This window comes from Asterias amurensis, chromosome 2 (genome assembly GCF_032118995.1).
Source record: "Asterias amurensis chromosome 2, ASM3211899v1".
Taxonomy (NCBI): Eukaryota; Metazoa; Echinodermata; class Asteroidea; order Forcipulatida; family Asteriidae; genus Asterias; species Asterias amurensis.
This window is the reverse complement of record NC_092649.1, coordinates 5,614,550-5,634,951: the sequence shown is the minus strand read 5'-3', so window position 1 is coordinate 5,634,951 and position 20,402 is coordinate 5,614,550. Positions and strand designations below refer to the sequence as shown.

Genomic DNA, 20,402 nt, shown 5'->3' with positions numbered 1-20,402 from the left:
TACGTGACATTTTGATGATTTTATTTTACAGCAACCATCTATAAAAACATTATTGATGATTCTACAGCCCTAAATTGCGTAAACGGTGAGCCGGTGTGTCCCTTTAACGGTACGGGTCATACACAAGTGTTTATAGATGACTCGGCTCGGGGCCCATGGTGCATTTCCATCAGTAATTTATACGGATTTTGATATGCTTCAAAGTTGGAGGGTAACCATGGAAGCAAGCGAGTTTTAGATGGACTAGCTTTTTCGGCTGAAATTACGAAAAAAATATGAGCGTAAAATAAATCACATGTACAAAGTCAGAGCATTATGTATGCAATTCAGGAATCTGTTATATTTCAAGTTGCCGTTAAAGGAGATCTTTTAAGATCGTCTTCATACCTCGCCACGCAATGCCTCAAATTCCATATAACTATAAAGCTGATAAATCCACTTATTGGAAGTGTCCTTGTGGTGAGTTTAAAGGCAGTGGACACTATTGGTAATAACTACAGAATGATTAGCACAAAACCTTACTTGGTAACAAGTTATCGGGAGAGATTGATAGTATAAAACATAGTGAGAAACGGCTCCCTCTGAAGTAACCGTAGTTTTCGAGAAAGAAGTATTTTTCCAAGAATTTGATTTCGAGACCTCAGATTTAAAATTCGAGGTCTAAAAATCAAGCAATTGAAAGCACACAACTTCATGTGACAAGGGTATTTTATTCTTTCATTATTATCTCGCAACTTCGACGACCAATCGAGCTAAAATTTGCACAGGTTTGTTATTTTATGCATACGTTGAGATAAACAAAGTGAGAAGACTGGTCTTTGACAATTACCAATAGTGTCAAGGGTCTTTAAAGACGATGGACACTATTGGTAATTGTCAAAGACTAGCCTGCACAGTCGGTGTATCTCAACATATGCATAAAATATAAAATAACAAACCTGTGAAAAATTGAGCTCAATCGGTCGTCGAACTTGCGAGATAATAATGAAAGAAGAAAAAAAACCTTGTCACACGAAGTTGTGTGCGTTTAGATGGTTGATTTCGAGACCTCAAGTTCTAAATCTGTGGTCTCGAAATCAAGTTGGTGGAAAACTATGGCACTTCAGAGGGTGCCGTTTCTCACAATGTGTTATACCATTAACCTCTCCCCATTACTCGTCACCAAGAAAGGTTTTATGCTAATATTTTTTTTGAGTGATTACCAATAGTGTCCACTGCCTTTAAAGCCAAAGGACGGGTTTGGTAATTACCCAGAATATATCAAATTAGCAAACAAATTTTCTTCTTGGCAACGAGCAAAGAAGAGGAGACGATAGCATAAAACATTGTGAGAAACAACTCCATCAAAAATAACCTTTTTTTTTCTTTTTTCTTTTTTTTCTTTTCTTTTTCTTTTTCTTGGGCATCTGTTAGCACAATGTGCAACAAAGGTGTTTTTCTTTCTTTTTGCAACTTACCAATCGAGCCAACAATTTGTACAGATTTGTCATTGTATGCTTAATGTTGGAATACATCAAGTGAGAAAGTCTTTGACATTTGCCAAACGTGTCCAGTGCTTTTAAGCGAAGATTCTTGCTGTTTCGCCCTTTTTCACAGAAACGTGACTAATTCAAAGAGTTGTATTCATCGTTCTTATTTCGAATGCAGTTTACGGAATGTCAGTCCTGCGGCGAAGAACTGTCAACACGTTTTCAATGTTGACAGTTCTTCGAATTGAAACGAGCACTCTGAACATGTTGTTCAGATCAATGCTTACTGAGAGTCGTCGGTTCCGAATTAGTCTTGGTCCCAAGAGCTTCGCACCGAAATGGATCGATCCCCCAAAACAGCGTATCGGAATAGATCAATTTCAACCAACAGAGGGCGCCACTATAACTTGGTTTCATTTCTCGCTAGACATTATAAGAAGAAAAGCACGCACTTTGTCAGGTATTTAGTTGATCCAATTACAATAACGGGGGCGTATCGGCCTAAAATGTTAAGCCCCAGCCACCCCCATTGTTAACGTATCGATTAATAACCACAAACTGGACAGTTATATTCGATACGCTATTAATGAGTACAGAACTGCTCTTATGGAGCTATCTTAACGGTACGGGTCATACACAAGTGTTTATAGATGACTCGGCTCGGGGCCCATGGTACATTTCCATCAGCAGACAATGTGTTCGTTTGACAATATTCAAATGGAAGTGCGTCAGCAGTTTGTGCTTAAGTTATCTTCAACGGTTAACCCTAAACCTTCTGTTTGTGGTGATTTAGCCCTTCCCGCCAAAATGACGCTCAAACTGTCTTTTGGGGAGACATTTTCCTGCAAGTCACACACTCGCACTGAGACGTCATCACCGCTCATCGGTACGCCAGGGGTCAGAACGTAAGCAGGATTCGAAAAGCCACAGTCTGGGTCACTTTGTGGGACGGAACCGCTCATCAGTTCTGGATTGGACCGGTTTGTTGAAGTGTCATCTGGTTGGATCCAGTTCTCCTTCGGTGACGTCATCTCTGTATACCTTTGCTTTCTTTTCTGGTTTAAATAGATGACAAAGATCAGCGTGGATGCAGTCACTAAAGCGCCCCCACCGATGAAGAAAGCGATATTATAGCTATGCAGGTTGTCGTATATCAAACCTTTAAAAGAGAAAAACATCATAATATTTATAAGTTTGTGATTTTCGTCGAGCATGGTTTCAAAATTGTTTTCCCCGGGATCTTTACATTTTCAAAAATTGTTTTCCCCGGGATCTTTACATTTTTCTCAAAACAAAACCAACAACAATGTTCCGACGAGTTTTCATACCATTGCCTCTTATTGTTTAAGGTTGCTTACCTGACACGAACACTCCAATGATGTCACCAATGCCCCAGAAGAAAAGCTGAGTACCGAACGCTCCGGCGGTGTCCCTTGTCTGGACGTGCAGGCGGACGACCACAGTAAGAAGCGTTCCTGCTATTCCGGTCGCCATTCCCATTGGAAAATAAATTATAGCCAACGGAACAAAAGTCACTAAAGCCGGAGTCAGAGCGATCAGTCCACCAAACGAAAACACAGCTAAAACGTATGCCATCTCCGCTGTGATGTACTTTTTGTCAATGAACCAACCATGTGAGATCCTACCAACGGCACTTCCAACCCCCATCAGGGACAGAAGTAGCGAGGCTAGCCGTAGTTCTACCCCGACTGATTCTGCCCGAGCTACGGTGAAGACCAAGCCCAGCTTCCCGAATCCATGACAAACAGCTATGAACAGTAATGTTATAAACTCTACGTTATGGAACAGTCTTCTAAGGCCATACGTCTCCAGCATGAAGTATTTAAAGTCAGAGAGGTGATGTTTGACGTAGCCACATACAGACAAAGTTTTGGCCGATTCGCGAACGGTCAGACCATCTGCTTTCTCTTTTTGTGAGCTGTACAATCTGCAATCATCCGTTGATTTCGTTAACCTCGAGTCCACTTCTATATTCCGAGATATGTTCCCATTCACTTTATCGTCACAACAACTGTCTGTTGTCATGGTTGTGTTGTCCAAAGACGCTTCTTTTAGACCACGGTTTGTCTTCATCTTTCTTGTGGTTGGCCCTATTGGTCGCATGAGGGCGCCAGCTGCTACAATATGTGAACTTACTCCCGCTATGATAAGCATAGATCCTCGCCAGCCGTATAGGTCAATCAGGTAGGTGTACAGAGGGGGGAACGCTAGTTGCCCGATGCTGGTACCAGCTGATGATATCCCAATGGCCAGGGTAAACCTCTTCTTGAAGTAGCTTGTAAGGGTCTGGAAGGAAGATGCTCTCGTTAAACTGGAGCCAAATGCTGGAAGGAGAGAATTTGAGTAAAGAAAGATTAACGGCGTTGAATCATCAATTACAGGCTACAACTTCAAGCGTTACAATATTGACTTTATTTAACGACCAAAAATAAATCCAAGACAAGAAATACTTTAACATTGTCTCGACAATCAAAAATTTTCAAGAACTGACAAACAAAGGCGCAACAAAAACAATAGATTAAAAAAAAAAAAAAAATACGAAAAGAAATCTGCCACTGAAATAAGACCTCCGGCCGGCTAAAAAACATAAATCAAGAACGGGGAATACCTTTTAGCACGCTGAAAGTTCTTCCGTACCAAAAACATAGGGTGCGGTTTTAATGTGCAATTGTACACGCATTCTACACGACGACTTCTAGGTTCCTCTGATCTTACCTAACCCCTTAACCATCAAAAAATATTTGCAACGAATTGTGCCCATTTAGTGGGGTGCCGCGCATCCCCTGCTAGGTATTTAAAAATAATAATAAATAAGCCACCAAAAACGCAATGTTGGGGAGGTGGTGCTTTCTGCTCTACCGGCCAGGCTTCGGACTGATGATACCCAAGCCTACATCCGTATGGACTGTAAAGGGGTTAACCCTGTTTCAGCCCTAGGAGCAGGTGGCAACGGCCTCTGTAAAAAAAAAATAATTGTAGCCCACACCTTGAAGTGGCTTTCAGGCCTTGTGTGTCAGGCGACTTGCATAAAAAAAAATATTAAAAAAATAGATAAAAAAAACACGGTGAAAAGTGACTCAAAAGGCCCGGTCACACAGGCCCCGATAATAAGAACGAAAACGAGAACGATGAAAAATGCACGCCCTTGATTGGTTAAAATGAGCATGGGCTTATTCTGCATGGAGCATTTCAATCAGTCGAGTGCGTGCATTTTTATCTTTCTCGTTTGCGTTCTCGTTATCGGGGCCTGCGTGACCGGGCTACAGCGGTTGAATGGGAAACTTTTGGAACGCTTGGTGGCAGCAGACTTACCAGTCTCAAAGTCTCCCATTGGGACGTTCTTAGTAACGACCTTAGCAGTAGTCGTAGCCGTCAATTCTGATACGGTGCCAATGTAGTGAAATCTGCCCGCCGGAGATTATCCATTATGGGAAATTATTGTAGCCTGAACGAGGATGTTTCAATAGAGGGCGCTATCACACGTGGGGGGGGGGGGGGCTAATCTCTGGGGTGAGAGCATCTTATGCCCAACTTTCAGAAAGATGCCACAATGAAACAAAATTTACTTTAAAGTTCAACACTGACCTGAAACGAACCCATTGCTAAGTATTAGGATTCCAACTGAAGGAGAGGCAGCGGTCATTAAGTTACCTCCCGCAAATATAGCTCCGCCCACCATCATGACTGCACGGGAACCGAATTTGGTGCACAGCGCCCCCGATGCTGGACCTGTGACGAGGAACAAAACAAGTCTGTTTTTTGCGAAAAATATGCATTAATTTTTAATTTCAGCTTAATTACAAAGTTGGAGTGATTAACAAGAGATCAATCAAAAAAGAGTTAACTTTGAATTTAGTTATATATTTGGAGAAGGGAGAAAATTAAATAATTTTAATAATTAATAACAGTATTTTCTTATATATCGATCAAATCCGTCACTCAGTGACGCTCATGACACTCGAACATTATTACCCCCTGATCACAGGGCAAATTAGTTCATTCCTTAAACCATATTAGCTCCTCTTGGAGACAGCCTTTGCTGCAACGTATGTATTAAAGCGCACTCAAGCTAAATCAATCACAAGAACCATCTCCGCCTTTATAGGTGATTTACCGTTAAGTGTCTTGCTCAAGGACACAAGTCTCATGACCGGGATCCGAACCCACACCCTATGACATATAGCCACCGCCACAGCTTGAATGATGCTCTTTAAAGTCACCTGGAAGTGGTGTTTTGCCAAAATAAAGCAAGCCCCAGTCATTTTCCGAGTAAAAATTTGTGGACCCTTCATTAACAAAGAAAACACCACTTCATAAAATAATTGAAAGAGTGTAACTATTTTACCAGGATTGACGACAACACAACAGGTTATAAAATGCAGTGACAGAAGATTGTAGGTTAACTAAAAAAAATCACAACTTACTGAATATTCCTCGCATGAGTGAATGTGTGGACATTACGAATCCAACGGTTGCTGCGTTAGAACCAAAGTAATCCATCCACACGTTTAGATACACACTCAATGATGTCGCAGAACCAAGAGCAGCGGCATACACCGCAAAGGAACCGGCAAGTACGACCCAGGCCCAGCCCGTGTCGGTCCCGGGATCGAGGGTTCGTGTCTCCTCAGGGTCGTTAGTAGGCGGGGCACCGCAAGAGTTGGCTGGTGTGGCTTGTAAACCCTCTTGGCTAATATTGGACGGTTGGGCAGACGGGGCTTCCAAAGTGGCCATGGATTTGCCGAGGCTGGCGTTCGATTGTGCCGTTGGCTGTTCCCCGTTGTCTGGAATAACCTCTGTGTCATTGAATTTGGCGTCCGTTTCAGCCGTCTGCCGTGATAGAATTTCCATTTTGTCGACAGCCCGGGTCGCCGAATCTACACTCGGATCGCTTGGGCTATTTTCTGCAGTTTAATCCATTACAATTATTATACGACCAAGTCACATGTTAAATGATTACCTTAGATGGACTTTGCAACATGGTATGCCCTACACGAGTCTCATTACACACACTACGCACATGACGAAGCAGACTGTATTACTTCATGTTGACTATTTAACTATTTTGAACTCTGACAATTGTTTTAACCAGAACGCAGTTCTAACCGTCCTTGCTAGTCTTTGTTCTAGTGCCTTGTTTGCGATTTACACACAACCAACGTTCTGATCTATACTCCACAAACTGTAAACACGATTGACATAGAGGGCGCTTTGTGTTTTTGTTTCCCTGATCCCAAGGTCTTGGACACTAGAGGGGAAGCCAATCAGAAATCGCATTTTCAATTTGGCCATGAAGAGTTTACAGGCACTGATCACTATTGGTAATTACTCAAAATAATTGTAAGCATAAAAACTTACCTGGTAACGAGCAATGGAGAGCTGTTGTTGATAAGTATAGAACAGTGTGAGAGACGACTCTCTCTGAACATAAAGCTCAATGCTCTAAAGTAACTTAGTTTTCGAGAAAGAGGTAATTTTCCACTTAAATATTGAATTTGATTCCGAGATCTCAGAATTAGAGTTAAAGGTCCCGAAACAAAGTATCTGAAAGCGTACAACCTTGTGTGACAAGGGTGTTTTTTCTTCCATTATTATCTCGCAACTTCGACGACCAATTGAGTTCAAATTTTCACAGGTTTGTTACTTTGTGCATATAATATGTTGACAAGTAAGAAGACTGGTCTTTGACTATTACCAAAGGTGTGTTGTGCCTTTAATGAAAAGTTGCTTATACATGAAGAAGTGCAATGCAGCTAATGGGTGCGTTCGTTTAGCTGCCCTGGGTCTACCCCGGTGTGCGGCGGGTTTTTTCCAGGACGAACGTGGGTTATTATCTGCACACGTTCGTCCTGGAAGAAAAAAAACCGCCACACACCGGGGTCGACCCAGGGAAGCTAAACGAACGCACCCATAGTCTGTACTGGACATTGCGACGAATCCATTGTATACTTTGGTGAGGCCGCCCTATGTCGACCGTGTGGTGCTCGCTCGGGTGAGCCCCTGCCAAGAGCTAATCGAACGACCTCTCACCCTCTCTTGGTGACGTCATGCACCTGGGCCCTCAATATGAGTGCACTGTTTGGTTTGAGTGTATACAGACAAGTTTGCCCAATACTAATTTCATAGCATTGTGCTAATCATTCCTCAAAATGGCTTATGGTCTTTGAACCAAAACTACGTCTTTATACACCAATCGTGCACATGATAAAGTAGACAGTTTTTATCAGATGAGAACCTGAAAGCAATTCCAACCTTTGGCCGATTGTTATATTCTCGTAAAACTTTAGGTCAACACCGCTTTGCCATTGTTTAGGTTTTCTTCAATATTGTACGAGAGTTGCAACTTTTTAGGGGATAATTTTTGATGAATAAAATATACATGTTCTTCCTTAAAGGCACCGGACACTATTGGTAATTGTCAAAGACTAGTCTTCTCACTTGGTGTATCTCAACATATGCATAAAATAACAAACCAGTGAAAATTTGAGCTCAATTTGTCATCGAAGTAGCGAGATAATAGTGAAATACTACACCCTAGTCACACGAAGTTGTGTGGATTTAGATGGATGATTTCGAGACCTTAAAATTCTAAATCTGAGGTTTCGAAATCAAATTCGTGAAAAATGTACTTCTTTCTCGCAAACTACATCACTTCAGAGGGAGCTGTTTCACACAATGTTTTATACTATCAACCTCTCCCCATTACTCGTCACCAAGAAAGGTTTTATGCATCATTACTTTGTAGCATTGTAGGAGGTAAGCGATTCCTCAGAATAGCGTATTAACGACCCTTAAATATTGGTGTCAGAAAAATGTTAAGGGAAGGTACATGTTTGGTAATAACTCAATACAAATTAGCTTACTTGGTAATGAGCAATGGAGAGCTGTTGATAGTATAAAACATTGTGGGAAACGGCTCCCCCTGAAGTAACGTAGTTTTTGAGAAACAAGTAATTTCTCACTAAAATATTAAAAGAATTGTAGCTAAAAGTATTTTATTTCTACCTGAAAGCATACACATTCGTCAAACAAGGGTGTTTTTCCTTTCATCATTTTGCTCGCAACTTCGATGACCAATTATGGCAACATTTTCACAGATTGTTATGTTATGCTTTTGATGGTATAGGCCTACACCAAGTAAGAACCCAGCTCTTTAACGTTTACCAAACGTGTACAGTGCCTTTAGTAAATGAATGTCTTGCTCTGAATAAAGGGACACATTGCCTTGTATGGGGCGAGTTGGTCTATAAAAAACGTTTGAAAACCGTTTGTTAAAAAATTCATTGGTTAATAAGATGTTTTTAAAAGTAAAATATAACGATCCACACAATAATATGCCTCGAAATTGCGTGGATTTGTGCGCGAAGTTGTGCAAACTAACTTAGGCGGCCATTTTGTTGAGTCAAAACTTTGACTCCACAGCAAAATTTGAAACAAAATCATGACTTTTTTTTTTGTCAGGAAAATTTAACTTAACTGAACTATTGTTATACGCAATGTGTCAGGAACCGGTCAGGAGCAGTGCAAATTGCGTGTTTGTTTTTTATTGATAACCGTTCTATGCATAGCCACATTTGCTATTGTTTTTCTTATCTGCTTCTGAAATTGAAATCAGCTGAAAAGAGCGAGTTGGGTTTTTGAACTTTAGACGCATCATCATAAGTTTTGAAGTTTTTTTCTAAAACAGGCCTTTTTTTCTTATCGTATCCGATCAGTGCGTTGAATAAGCGTGTGTCGCAAATAGACGTCATTAAGCTCATTGGCCAATCCAGTGTGTTTCATCTGTTTGATCACCGTGAAACCTTTTTAGCTTTCTTTTCATTGACTACATTACCATGTATATCATCATTTGTTCTTTTTCATACATCGTATTTTCATTTTAGTTTATTAGGCGTTGTTGTTTGGACTGTTAGTTGTTTTGTTGCTGTTCGTACGTCCTCTGTTTTGTCCGTTTATCTTGTCTGTCCACAGGCTGATTACTACCAGCCTTGGCTTATCAAATCGGCCTCCATATATACTGTATAAACGCCCTTACAGTTTTGCAGACGCTGGCGTTATGACGTCATTGCGTAAAGTCCATACTTCGTTTGATGGTTCCTACTTCATTATGAACACACTATATTAGCCTGCACAGAAATAAGTTCATTAATGGCAAATTAAAACATCTAAAGATCAACAGTTTAGTACATGAAAAATGCGTATAAATTTGAATGTTGTTTTTTTCAAAGTCAAAATTCAATAACGTAGAAAACAAAGGAATGTTTGCTTTGCCGACAAAATATACTTTGATGAATACTGTTGATCTATAAACCCAAGTTATTAGGAGGTTCAAAATATGCCAAAGCAGTTTTAAGAAATCCATACAAATTACATCAAAGATCTTATAGTTCTAAACAGAGATGTTGAAGTTTTTTGCTCAGTTATTATCTTTAAAGTTTTACCTTTAGTCATGAAGGTAAATATCTTAGAAAAAAACCTTATTACTGTCCGCTAAGAAACAATCAGTAAGACCCACCATTGCATGTGTTAACATTGCACAACAAGTTTTATGTAGGTTTTACAACAGGCAAGCAAAGTAGGTGTCGTTGCTGTTTACTTTTGTTTAGTAAAGTTATTTTTTGGTGAGGTTTGACAAAACAATTAATGTCAATAAATCGAGACTGCGTGAAAATCATTGCAAAATTCTGTTCAGTTTTATTTCTGTTCAGAAAGTTATGGGTCAAAATGGTTAACAATAATTCTATACAGTGCAGAAATCAACTTCGAATACTTTGACTTTTTACCAAAAATATCGTCTTCAGTAATAAAGAAAATAAAGATTTTAATGTAATGTCACATTTATGCATTAATAAGACAGTCGGTAGTGAAAAAAAGTTCTTAAAGATAATTCGCATCTGACAAAATTCAGACTTTACAAAAATTTAAGACATAGGCCTACATACCAAAACGTGTTGAACAAGCTTACAAAGTTTTAGATTTCACTGAAATCATTTCACTGAAATACCTTTAAAAAAATTGTTGTATACAACAGGTTTTTAAAGGGGACTAAAATTCCCTTAGAAGCTTTGCGGTAGTTTTCCAAAACAGCTAAACTATCAAAACATGTCATTGATCTTATCAAATCACATGCATTGTTTCCAAAATGGACACATTTATCATATCGCTGAAGTCATTGCCCCTTTTATCAATAAGTCAATAATCATGGAGTGACGAAAACATTGCATTAACTTTTCACACACAAAATGTGGCCTTTGGCCAAATCATCTGTTATGACTTTGAAGTCATAAAATTGCCAAAAAAACAGACAGTAACCAGTGGTTTTAAATTTATGTCTATTCATTGTATGTTTGTATTCATTTATCTTGTTTTTAAATGTACATTCAAAATGGTAGTTTGTTTTATACAAAACGAATATCAACTGCATATGTTTTGATAACTTCTCTGCTTTTAAAGGCAGTGGACACTATTGGTAATTGTCAGAGACTATAGCCTCCACAGATGGTGTATCTCAACATATGCATAAAATAACAAACCTGTGAAAATTTGAGTTCAATCGGTCATCAAAGTTGCGAGATAATAATGAAAGAAGAAAACAACCTAGTCACACGAAGTTGTGTGCGTTTAGGTGGTTGATTTCGAGACCTCAAGTTCTAAACTGAGGTCTCGAAATCTGAGGTCTCGAAATCTGAGGTCTCGAAATCCAATTCGTTGAAAATTACTTCTTTCTCGAAAACGATGGCACTTCAGAGGGAGCCGTTTCTCACAATGGTTTATACCATCAACCTCTCCCCATTAATCGTCACCAATATGGGTTTTGTGATAATAATTATTTTGAGTAATTACCAATAGTGTCCACTGCCTTTAACTTTAAAATACCATTACACTAAACATCAGTTTAGACCGCAACAATATGTAATAAATCGGACGGAAAAACTTCTGTGTAATTTACACGGTTAAAACCAAACCTTTGAAATGTTGTATATAAACAAAAAAAAATGAGGATACATTTTAAGCGATTAAGTTGAACCCCTCCACAACAACCCCAAAACCCCCAAACCCCCGCTGAAATTACACGGGTTTTATGTTTGAGGGATCGCCTATCATCACAAGGTTTTTCGGCAAATTCAAGGTGAGGGCTACATTATACAATTGTTGCACGCTGTGACGGGGTCCATGGCGTTTTGTACACTCGAGGGGGGAAATGGCACCCGAGGCGAAGCCCAGGGTGACATTTCCCCTCGAGAGTGTACAAAACCCATGGACCCCAGTCACAGCGTGCAACAATTGTTTTGTTATACCTTTGTGTAATTGTTATTCCTCTTCTCGAAGTTCTGTTATCATCTTCAAACAATATTACGACGAACTATTCAATGTTTAATAAGCAGACGAACAAGAAACAATTCCCTCGGATGTTGAAGGATTTGGTCGAGAAGTGGTCTGGTCTGTCTCTAAGAGAAAGAAAGGCTTTAGTCTTCATCTTGAGAGTGGCTAGCGTGCGATACAGGGTCCGGAGAAATGGTTGTCGGGTCGTCAAAACTGTCGACATCAGGTGTTTGACCCAGGAAGTCGGGTCGTTCAGACAGATCATAGTCAAAACCAGTTGGATTGACATCAAAGCCCGGATTCTCAAATCCACTGTCGAGTTCGAAGATTACACCGATGTCTAAAGACCCATCTTGTGACAAATTGGCCTCTTGCTCTGCAACATCAAAAGCGAGATTTTCAAACCCTCTTTCCATGGACACCTGTCCAAAACTTGAAGTCGATCCACGTGTGTCGTCAGTCGATGATGATTGACTGATTGCGTCATCACTACGGTCGACGACATCTGCGTTTGTGACGTTGTACTCTTCCGACAAGGCCATGACGAATAGCGACTCGTCGATCACGAACGCAGGGTTTTCGAAACCGTCGTCCTCCTCCGAGGTATAGTAGTACTCCACGTCTTGGTCGGAATGATCTTCTTGGTCTTCCATTTCAACTCTAAAGTCTTGACCGTCAGTCATGTCGACAGATCTGTGTGTGATGGTCATGGGATTCTCAATGCCACCCATTTCTCCAGCTTTACCCTTACGTCCAAACTTGGGTCTGTGGAAGTACTTCTTTCTCCTCTTCTTCTTCTTGTCGACAGCTGGCTGGACCTTGTCGACATCTTGCAAGATCTCATCCCCGGTCAAGATCTCATCGTCAGTCGACACGTACATTGGATTAAGTTTGCCGACATTCCCAACTACTGGGAAATCATATTCGTCATTCGTCTTTTCCTCTGGGTCCGGCAAGACAGAGTAAAACTTGGCTGAGGGGAGGGCACGTTTCTGCTTGCGCTTCTGGAGAATGTAGATGACCAGTGCAAGCAAAGACGCTAGAAGAAGCACAAACCCGCCGGCGTAAAAGGCCAGGTCAAAGCTGCGAGTTGAGTCGTAAATTACACCTGGCAAATAACAAAAGGTAAATCGAAACTAACAACTAGTTTTGTATTATTATTCAAACGAATGGAAGGAACACCAGCTACTATTCCGTTTAATTTCGGCTGTTGTTTCATTAATAATAATTAATAAATACCTTGGACGGTTTCAAGTCTCTGATTGGTCAAAACCCGGTCACGTGTGAGAGTGTTAACGGTGGTATAAAGACCGGCTTTGGAAAATAGCGAATAAGTGGCCACTAAATCAGCATACATTGTGTAAACCTTGCGCGTTGCACTGTATCGCACGCTTATTTATATCCCTGTTAGTTTCATTGCAACTTCGCGCACTTACGACTACGCGCGCTGAAAATGTATCAATTTTGAGTGCGCGCGTGTAATATGTACGCGCGTATAAACTGACGCCGAGCTCATGCGCGCGTTTTAATGCGTCCAATCATTTGGCTCCCATGACCCAAGTGAAGGCGCTGAACAGATCATTATTTCAAAGAGTCACTGGTCTCAAAGATCAGTAATGTGATTAACGCACGAAAGAGATGGGAACCATCAAAAGCTCAAATATGGCCCCTGAACATGTCTGGAAGTACCGCCGAGAGAAAAGTCACAAAATTTTGACAATTTTAGCCGTTTAATTCGCTAAAAAAAGTATTTATTAATGGGAATAACAGTGTTCGTACCCGGTCTTCACTGCGTGGTAATGACCGGGTTGGTGGCTGGCGCTGTTAACGGACTGTTATTCCCTAAATAAGACATAATATGTAAAGCGCCTAATGCGAAAAGCCTCTAAGCGTATAAAGAGAACAACAAAATGTACAACGGGAGAAAGATACAATTTACAATAGTACCTTTTGTTTGTCATGATTAGTTTGGTGTGGTTGATCAGCTGAGTGAAAAACGTAACCAACGTAATAGTTAAATAGGAAATATACTTACCCCCTAGTAATGTGCCGACAATGTCTCCAACTCCCCAGGATAGCATCAGCAAGCCGAATGCCCCTGCACCATCCGATACCTGTACGAGTTGCCGCACAATGACCATGACGAGGGAGGCAGCCGTCCCTGCAGACAAGCCTATCACCCCGGCAAGCACAGAAAGTGGGAGGAAGGAAGTAAAGAACGGCATTGCGGCCACGGACACGCTGAACGTCAACATCATCCAGAAGTAACCCATCTCAGGAGTGATGTACTTCTTGTCGATGAACCAACCGTAGCTTATCCGACCGATGACGCTCCCCCCACCGATCATGGAAAGCAAGAAAGACGAGATCTCAGGGTCCACTCCTACCGACTCGGCCCGAGCGATAATGTACAAAATACCGAGTTTACCGATGCCATGACACAATGATACAACTAGAAGAAGAATAAAGCGCATGTTGTGGGCTAGACGTCGCAACCCATAGGAGTCCAGCAGGAAGTATTTGACCCGGGCATAAGCCACTTGCAAGAAACCGCAAGAGGTTTTTGGTCTGGAGAAGAAAACGGACTCGTGTAGGCTCATCCGATCCAAATCTTCCTCAGGGATGTTAACTGTGAACGGATCCATAGCGGAGTTAAATACCTGTGGGAAATCGTCCGGTGATGCTTCTTCGAACTCCGGGAACTCCTCCGGGATGATCATGGCGAACCCTTTCCCGCTCCCGTAGTCATCTTCCCCGAGAACCAACGTACTTTGTATTTGAGTTGTTGGTTGCTCCATTCCCACACCGGTCGACATATGAGACACTGTCCCATTCATGGTTGCTTTTTCCTTTTCACTGGGTATTGATTCAGTGTGGTTTTGTCGAACAGCAGACGCATTCGTAGTCTGCTTCTCCTTCTTCTTCTTCTTCTTTTTCTTCTTTTTCTTTTTCTGTATATTTGGACGCATGAGGGCGCCTGCTGCCAGAATATGAAGACAGATAGCGGCTGCAATAATCAGCGCATTCCTCCATCCAAAGATATCACAAAACCAAGTATACATAGGAGCCATGAAGAGTTGTCCCAAGCTGACGCCCGCTGATGACAAGCCAGCAGCCAGAGCAAACTTGTCTTTGAAATACATCCCCAGGGCTTGGAAGGACGACACATAAGCCATGCTCACACCTAGAGCTGTGGAGGGAAAAAAATTGTGTAAAAACAAAAAATTAAAGACCATGTTTATGTTTTGTACTACGGAATCAATTATTGTCCAAAGACTTTACTGCGTTAAAGCATATAATTAATTTTTGCCTTTAATTTTTTTTTTAGAGTCGGAAGTCAATGAAAAACTGTTTCATATGTTGTGTAGAAATCGTGTTTCGGGTAATAATGACCTTTATAATGATTTAAGGATTGTGGAAATCATTTTTCTTTGTAGAAGAGGTCGGTTTTTTTTTTTTTTTTTTAACTTCAACTTCCGGTTTGAGCCAGAATTGTGTATTTTGTGTATCATGGTAAATCAATTTGGGCAACTTTTTGATGACGTATACAATTTTTTTTAAAACGGGTTGCTCAGGAGTTCCGATAGTTTAATCTTAAAACCCGACAATCGGTTCGAACCGGATGTCGAGGTCAAACGAGGTCACACTATTAATGTTGTTAAGTCTTCGATACCACTCTGATTACGTAACAGATAATACAATCCTGTGTGTGTTTCAGCAGTTATGAGTTTGTTCATAAACGCCATATGCAGGTTTGAACCGGAAGTCAAAGTCGATCGGGGTCGCATTCTTTGTATCATTTGTTAAGTTGCTATTACACTTTACGAATGATGTACATATCGTAAACGTCCATTGTGTGGTTCGGGAACTATTGCTTTTGTAGACGTTAAACTTCAACTTCCGGTTTGAACCGGAAATTAAGATATAACGAGGTCACATTTTGTTAAGCGTTTGTTGGGTCCATAAATACTCTTCAGACGAATAAGGATTGTAAAAATCCAATCGCTTCTGTGTCGTGAAGTTTTCAAATGATTAGTTGGGTTACTTGGGGGGGTAAAATATACGATGTAACAGTGATGCTAATAGCTGTCCACACAATGTACATTGTGCGTGAAAACTAAACTACGCGTACAATAAGCCTTGCTCAAGGCAGTCACATTATTCGCTCCGAAAAGACGCCGCTGTAAACCCACCCGTATACCCTGTGCGAGGTGCGTGCGATCAAACCGCATGACCAACCCGTATACACACTGTCACATCGTACGACTACTGTGCACACAAGTCATCCGCACTCATACCACTAACCGCATGCGGATGCCGTAAGGCCTCCGCATGCGGATAGTGTACGGGGGCATCGTGTCGTGCGATGTTACGCACAGTGAATACGAGTGGGTTTTTGTACAGCGGCGATCTTTTTTCGGAGTGAATAATTCGACTGCCTTGAGCAAGGCTACGCGTACAAATGCAGGCATACATGTACAAGTATGTATACGTGTTATTACACTATCGTGCGATTTCAAAGTGGATCAACATATCATATATGTGCGCTTTAATGCCGGTTTTCTGGGAGTTGTAATGACCAAATGTTGTCACCCTCATAAAAGGTTTAAGCACTCTCTATGTTCTACAATCTGATGTAACAAAAAATAAGACAAAATGATGTGTTGGTTTTCAATAATTTTGAGCTTTTGAAATGTTCAAGTTTGAACATGATGCCGCCCCCCCCCCCTTTTCCAATTCTCCTCACTGCTGTTTTTTGTCTTTCTTTTTTTCTGTTGGAATGGAAAAAAAGGTATCGAAATTAAAAAATAAGATGAATTGTAAAACAAGATCAATAATGGGTTATGTTGTTTAAAGCGTACCTGTTGAACTTTTAACGACCTTTCCGATAAAAAAATATATAAAACAAATCAAACATGTCGTACATGATTTTTTTTTCAAATGTTAAATTTCGATGTAATGTATTCCAAGACCTGACGACTTCATCATGACGTCATCAAGTTTATCTTGACGTTGACATTATTTTCAAACTATTGGACTGTAAAGTCGTTGATGGAATCATTATCCCGAAAAGTTGTTGATTCGTCTGAGGTCTAAGTACATGATAAATGTTTGAGTTTAAACCAAAAAAAAAAAACATAAACTAAATTCGTTCGTCAGTTTAACTTCATATTTAAAACGAAGCATAACGAATGATTATTATTGTCATATTTTGGTTTATATTAGGAGGCAAAACCGCATCACCTTGAAATAAAAACCGCAATTTGTAAGCGAGAGATTGTTGTTTGTTGATAGCCGCCATTTTTCCTCCACTTGACCTTTACCTATAAGGTCAATGTATTAAGCCACTTGCATTTTACAATATTGTCAACAGCATTGCACAATGTGAAATCAACGTTTACCGCAAAAAAAACACCTTTGTACTCAATTGTCGTGAAATACCTTATGGGATTTGGTATCAGTGTTTGTTGTACAATCAACACAAATTTCCTCCGTATGTCTCTGATTAGAGGCAAACAACAAAAGCAGTCAGTTTACTCCAATTAATAATTGTTTAGGAATTGAATATTAATGGAACGTTACAGAATTGGTATGAAACAAACATCGTGAAGATCACAGATTTACATAAAACTTACATGGCGTAATGATGATGAGGATAGTAGAAAACATCCCTTGAAATATATCTGTCTGAAATGTCATTTGATGAGAAATAAATAATCTTATTTCGCGTTTTGAGTTTATCGCTCAGTGAGCGTTTTATTCATTTTTATTTTGGCATCTACGCAATGCAAAATTAATAATTGGTTTGCACTATTCTCTCGTGACCCAGATGGCCGACTGATCTCAAACTTCTACAGGTTTGTCAGTTTATGTATATGGTGGATTACATCCAGCAACGTTTTTGCTAGCCAAACCAATTCTGTAATGTTCCTTTATTATTATGCCTCGCGAAGTACTGCAGTATTGTGTAAAAGCAATCGCACAACATCGGTAAACAGTATTGTCCAAAGGCCCACACTTTGTTTATCACAACTTGTATATAAAAAAGCAAGCCTGTGAACATTTAGGCTCAATCGGTCATCGGAGTCGGAAGAAAATAAAGGGAAAACCCACTCTTGTTTCTCCACGTTTCTGTCATGGCGTGTTTAGAATAAATCCGTTATTCTCGATATCGGGAATTGATAATTGTTTTAATTTTTTCTCAAAAAGTAAAGCTTTTCATGGAATAGCTTTTTCAGTGAAGTCTTTCATCATTACCTTCTGTAAAGCCTTTAAGTTATATGTAATTCTGTGAACTTTTAATGGTTCCGTTCCGAAAGTGTCCATTGGCTTTAATAAAACTTTGAAACTTTGCATGGTGAAAAAAGACAAAGAGAGAGGTTTCTGGGAAACATTATATGTGTGAATATCTCTTTTGATTATTGAGTTCTAAAAAACAGTGGTTAACGACTCTAGTTTTGAAACGACTCGTAAAAGTTTGAAACTTTGAATGGTGGAAGTATAACCAAGAGATGTTTTCGGTTACACCATGTGAAATATTAACGAAGACAAAAGCTACATAAAGATGTGCAAAACTATCACATCATCTTCTGTTTAATCCCCTCTTTAAAAAGCACCCAAACCTTAACTGCGAGAGTAGTTATTAAAGAACAATTAAGTATGCTGTTTCAAATGCCTTATAAACCTAAAATAAACTTGCATTAAAGGCAGTGAACAGTAGTGGTATTACTCAAAATAATTGTGTAGCAAAAAAATTACTTGTCAATGAGTAATGGGAAGCTGTTGGTAGTATAAAAATAAAATAAAAATAAAAATAAACGGCTCCCTCTGAAGTAACGTAGTTTTTGAGATTGAAGTAATTTCCCACGAATTTGATTTCGAGACCTCAGAGGTACATTCTGAGGTCTCGAAATCAAGCATCTGAAAGCACACAACTTCGTGTGACAAGGGTGTTTTTCTTTCATTATTATCTCGCCGACCAACTTCGACGACCTATTGAGCTCAAATTTTCACAGGTTTGTTATTTTATGCATATGTTGAGATACACCTAGTGAGAAGACTAGTCTTTGACAATCACATAAATAATGATGGCCTCACTGGTACAGTCTTTCTCAAAATGCTGAATACAAATTTGAATTAACCTGTACATGCTGGTATTCTTGTATAATAAAACAAAAAACTCAAATTGCGCGGTATTCGACCTGAACTGGATCCCCGATGGAGCTGTATACTTTGAGCCCGATATCAAATCAGTTTAGATGTTAAATTTTAAGTTAAATTTGAGGTCCCTGGATTCTCAAAATACCTGACTTACCGCTTACAACACCATTAGCCACCACCAGAAAGCTCAATGAAGGGGTGACTGCAGACATTATAGTTCCCGCAACTGTTATAACTCCGCCTACAATGGTCACTTTTCGAGGACCAAACTTGTTGCAGAGGGCGCCAGCAACGGGACCTGGTATTATAAGGAACAGGTCAGAATTGATTTAATAATGATGAATATTTGTGGGGGGAAAGGTGCTAGACCAATGTGTGCTTTACAAATGAGTGATATACCAATGTGTGTTTACACAAATGAGTGCTACACAAATGTGTTCTACAAATGAGTGTTGTACCAATGTGTGTTTCTACAAACGAGTGTTAAACCAATGTGTGCTATACAATACAAATGAGTGCTATGCCAATGTGTGTTCTACAAATGAGTGTTGTACCAATGAGTGCTTTACCAATGTGTGATATACCAATGAGTCTTATACCAATGTGTGATATACCAATGAGTGCTATGCCAATGTGTGTTCTACAAACGAGTGTTAAACCAATGTGTGCTATACAATACAAATGAGTGCTATGCCAATGTGTGTTCTACAAATGAGTGTTGTACCAATGAGTGCTTTACCAATGTGTGTTATACCAATGAGTGTTATACCAATGTGTGATATACCAATGAGTGTTATACCAATGTGTGCTATACCAATGTGTGCTTTACGATAGAGTGCTATACCAAGCTCATGTTTCTGTACAGTATAGGAGGAGGATGAAGATGAGTTCAGAGGACATGAAATGCTTTGCTTCAATGTTTATTGAGCTGTTAATTTATCTCAAAATAAAAGCATGTTATGTTATTCTTACTCAAAACTCCTCTGAGGAGCGATCCGACCGAGATGACCCAGCTGGTACTCGCCGCACTGGCCTCAAAATACTCCATCCAGATATTGAAGAATACTCCGAGAGAGGCAACGAGCCCGATGGCTGTGAAGTTGACCATGAATGTGCCGGCCAGCACCACCCAAGACCAGCCCGAGTCCATCTGGGGCCCATCCTCCGTCTCCTCCGTCTTCTCTACATCCTCCACAGCTGAGCTTTCCGGTTCAGCTTTAGCTGAATAACTCGGTGGAGGTTTGTCAGATTCGGTAGCTGCCTTCATCGTTTGAGGTGTTTTTAGTTCTTCTTTTTAGTTTTCAGGTATAGAATAGGAACAGTTGGTAACCGTGGACGTAGAAATACACGAAATAGCTGAAAAAATGTTCACCTCTCGGAATGGGGATCAAGTACGTTAACATTCTGTTAACAGCTTGAAGTGATTGA

The 20,402-nt window shown here is 40.1% G+C and overlaps 2 protein-coding genes across 2 annotated transcripts; both read right to left on the bottom strand.

The window, feature by feature from the left end:
* Positions 1-2,197: 2,197 nt before the first annotated feature.
* Positions 2,198-6,349, bottom strand: LOC139934148 (monocarboxylate transporter 13-like). The gene is made up of 4 exons (XM_071928443.1): positions 5,915-6,349; positions 5,076-5,219; positions 2,828-3,814; positions 2,198-2,628 (listed from the first exon to the last, which is right to left on the bottom strand). Exons 1-4 carry the CDS (start codon positions 6,339-6,341, stop codon positions 2,198-2,200), a joined length of 1,989 nt encoding a protein of 662 aa, XP_071784544.1. The 5' UTR covers positions 6,342-6,349.
* A 5,353-nt stretch (positions 6,350-11,702) lies between these two features.
* Positions 11,703-20,402, bottom strand: LOC139954141 (monocarboxylate transporter 9-like). The gene is made up of 4 exons (XM_071953823.1): positions 19,947-20,402; positions 19,129-19,272; positions 13,849-15,003; positions 11,703-12,921 (listed from the first exon to the last, which is right to left on the bottom strand). Exons 1-4 carry the CDS (start codon positions 20,239-20,241, stop codon positions 11,957-11,959), a joined length of 2,559 nt encoding a protein of 852 aa, XP_071809924.1. The 5' UTR covers positions 20,242-20,402; the 3' UTR covers positions 11,703-11,956.

Bases quoted from the DNA above. Each gene is read 5' to 3' on its own strand.
- LOC139934148 (XM_071928443.1), bottom strand. From the start codon at position 6,341: ATGGAAATTCTATCACGGCAGACGGCTGAAACGGACGCCAAATTCAAT. The intron at 5,220-5,914 runs GTAAGTTGTGAT...TCCTCGTCACAG, and splicing joins ACTCATGCGAGGAATATTCA to GTCCAGCATCGGGGGCGCTG. The intron at 3,815-5,075 runs GTCAGTGTTGAA...CTCTCCTTCCAG, and splicing joins TAGCAATGGGTTCGTTTCAG to CATTTGGCTCCAGTTTAACG.
- LOC139954141 (XM_071953823.1), bottom strand. From the start codon at position 20,241: ATGAAGGCAGCTACCGAATCTGACAAACCTCCACCGAGTTATTCAGCT. The intron at 19,273-19,946 runs GTAAGAATAACA...TTATAATACCAG, and splicing joins GCTCCTCAGAGGAGTTTTGA to GTCCCGTTGCTGGCGCCCTC. The intron at 12,922-13,848 runs GTAAGTATATTT...GTTATTTGCCAG, and splicing joins TGTCGGCACATTACTAGGGG to GTGTAATTTACGACTCAACT.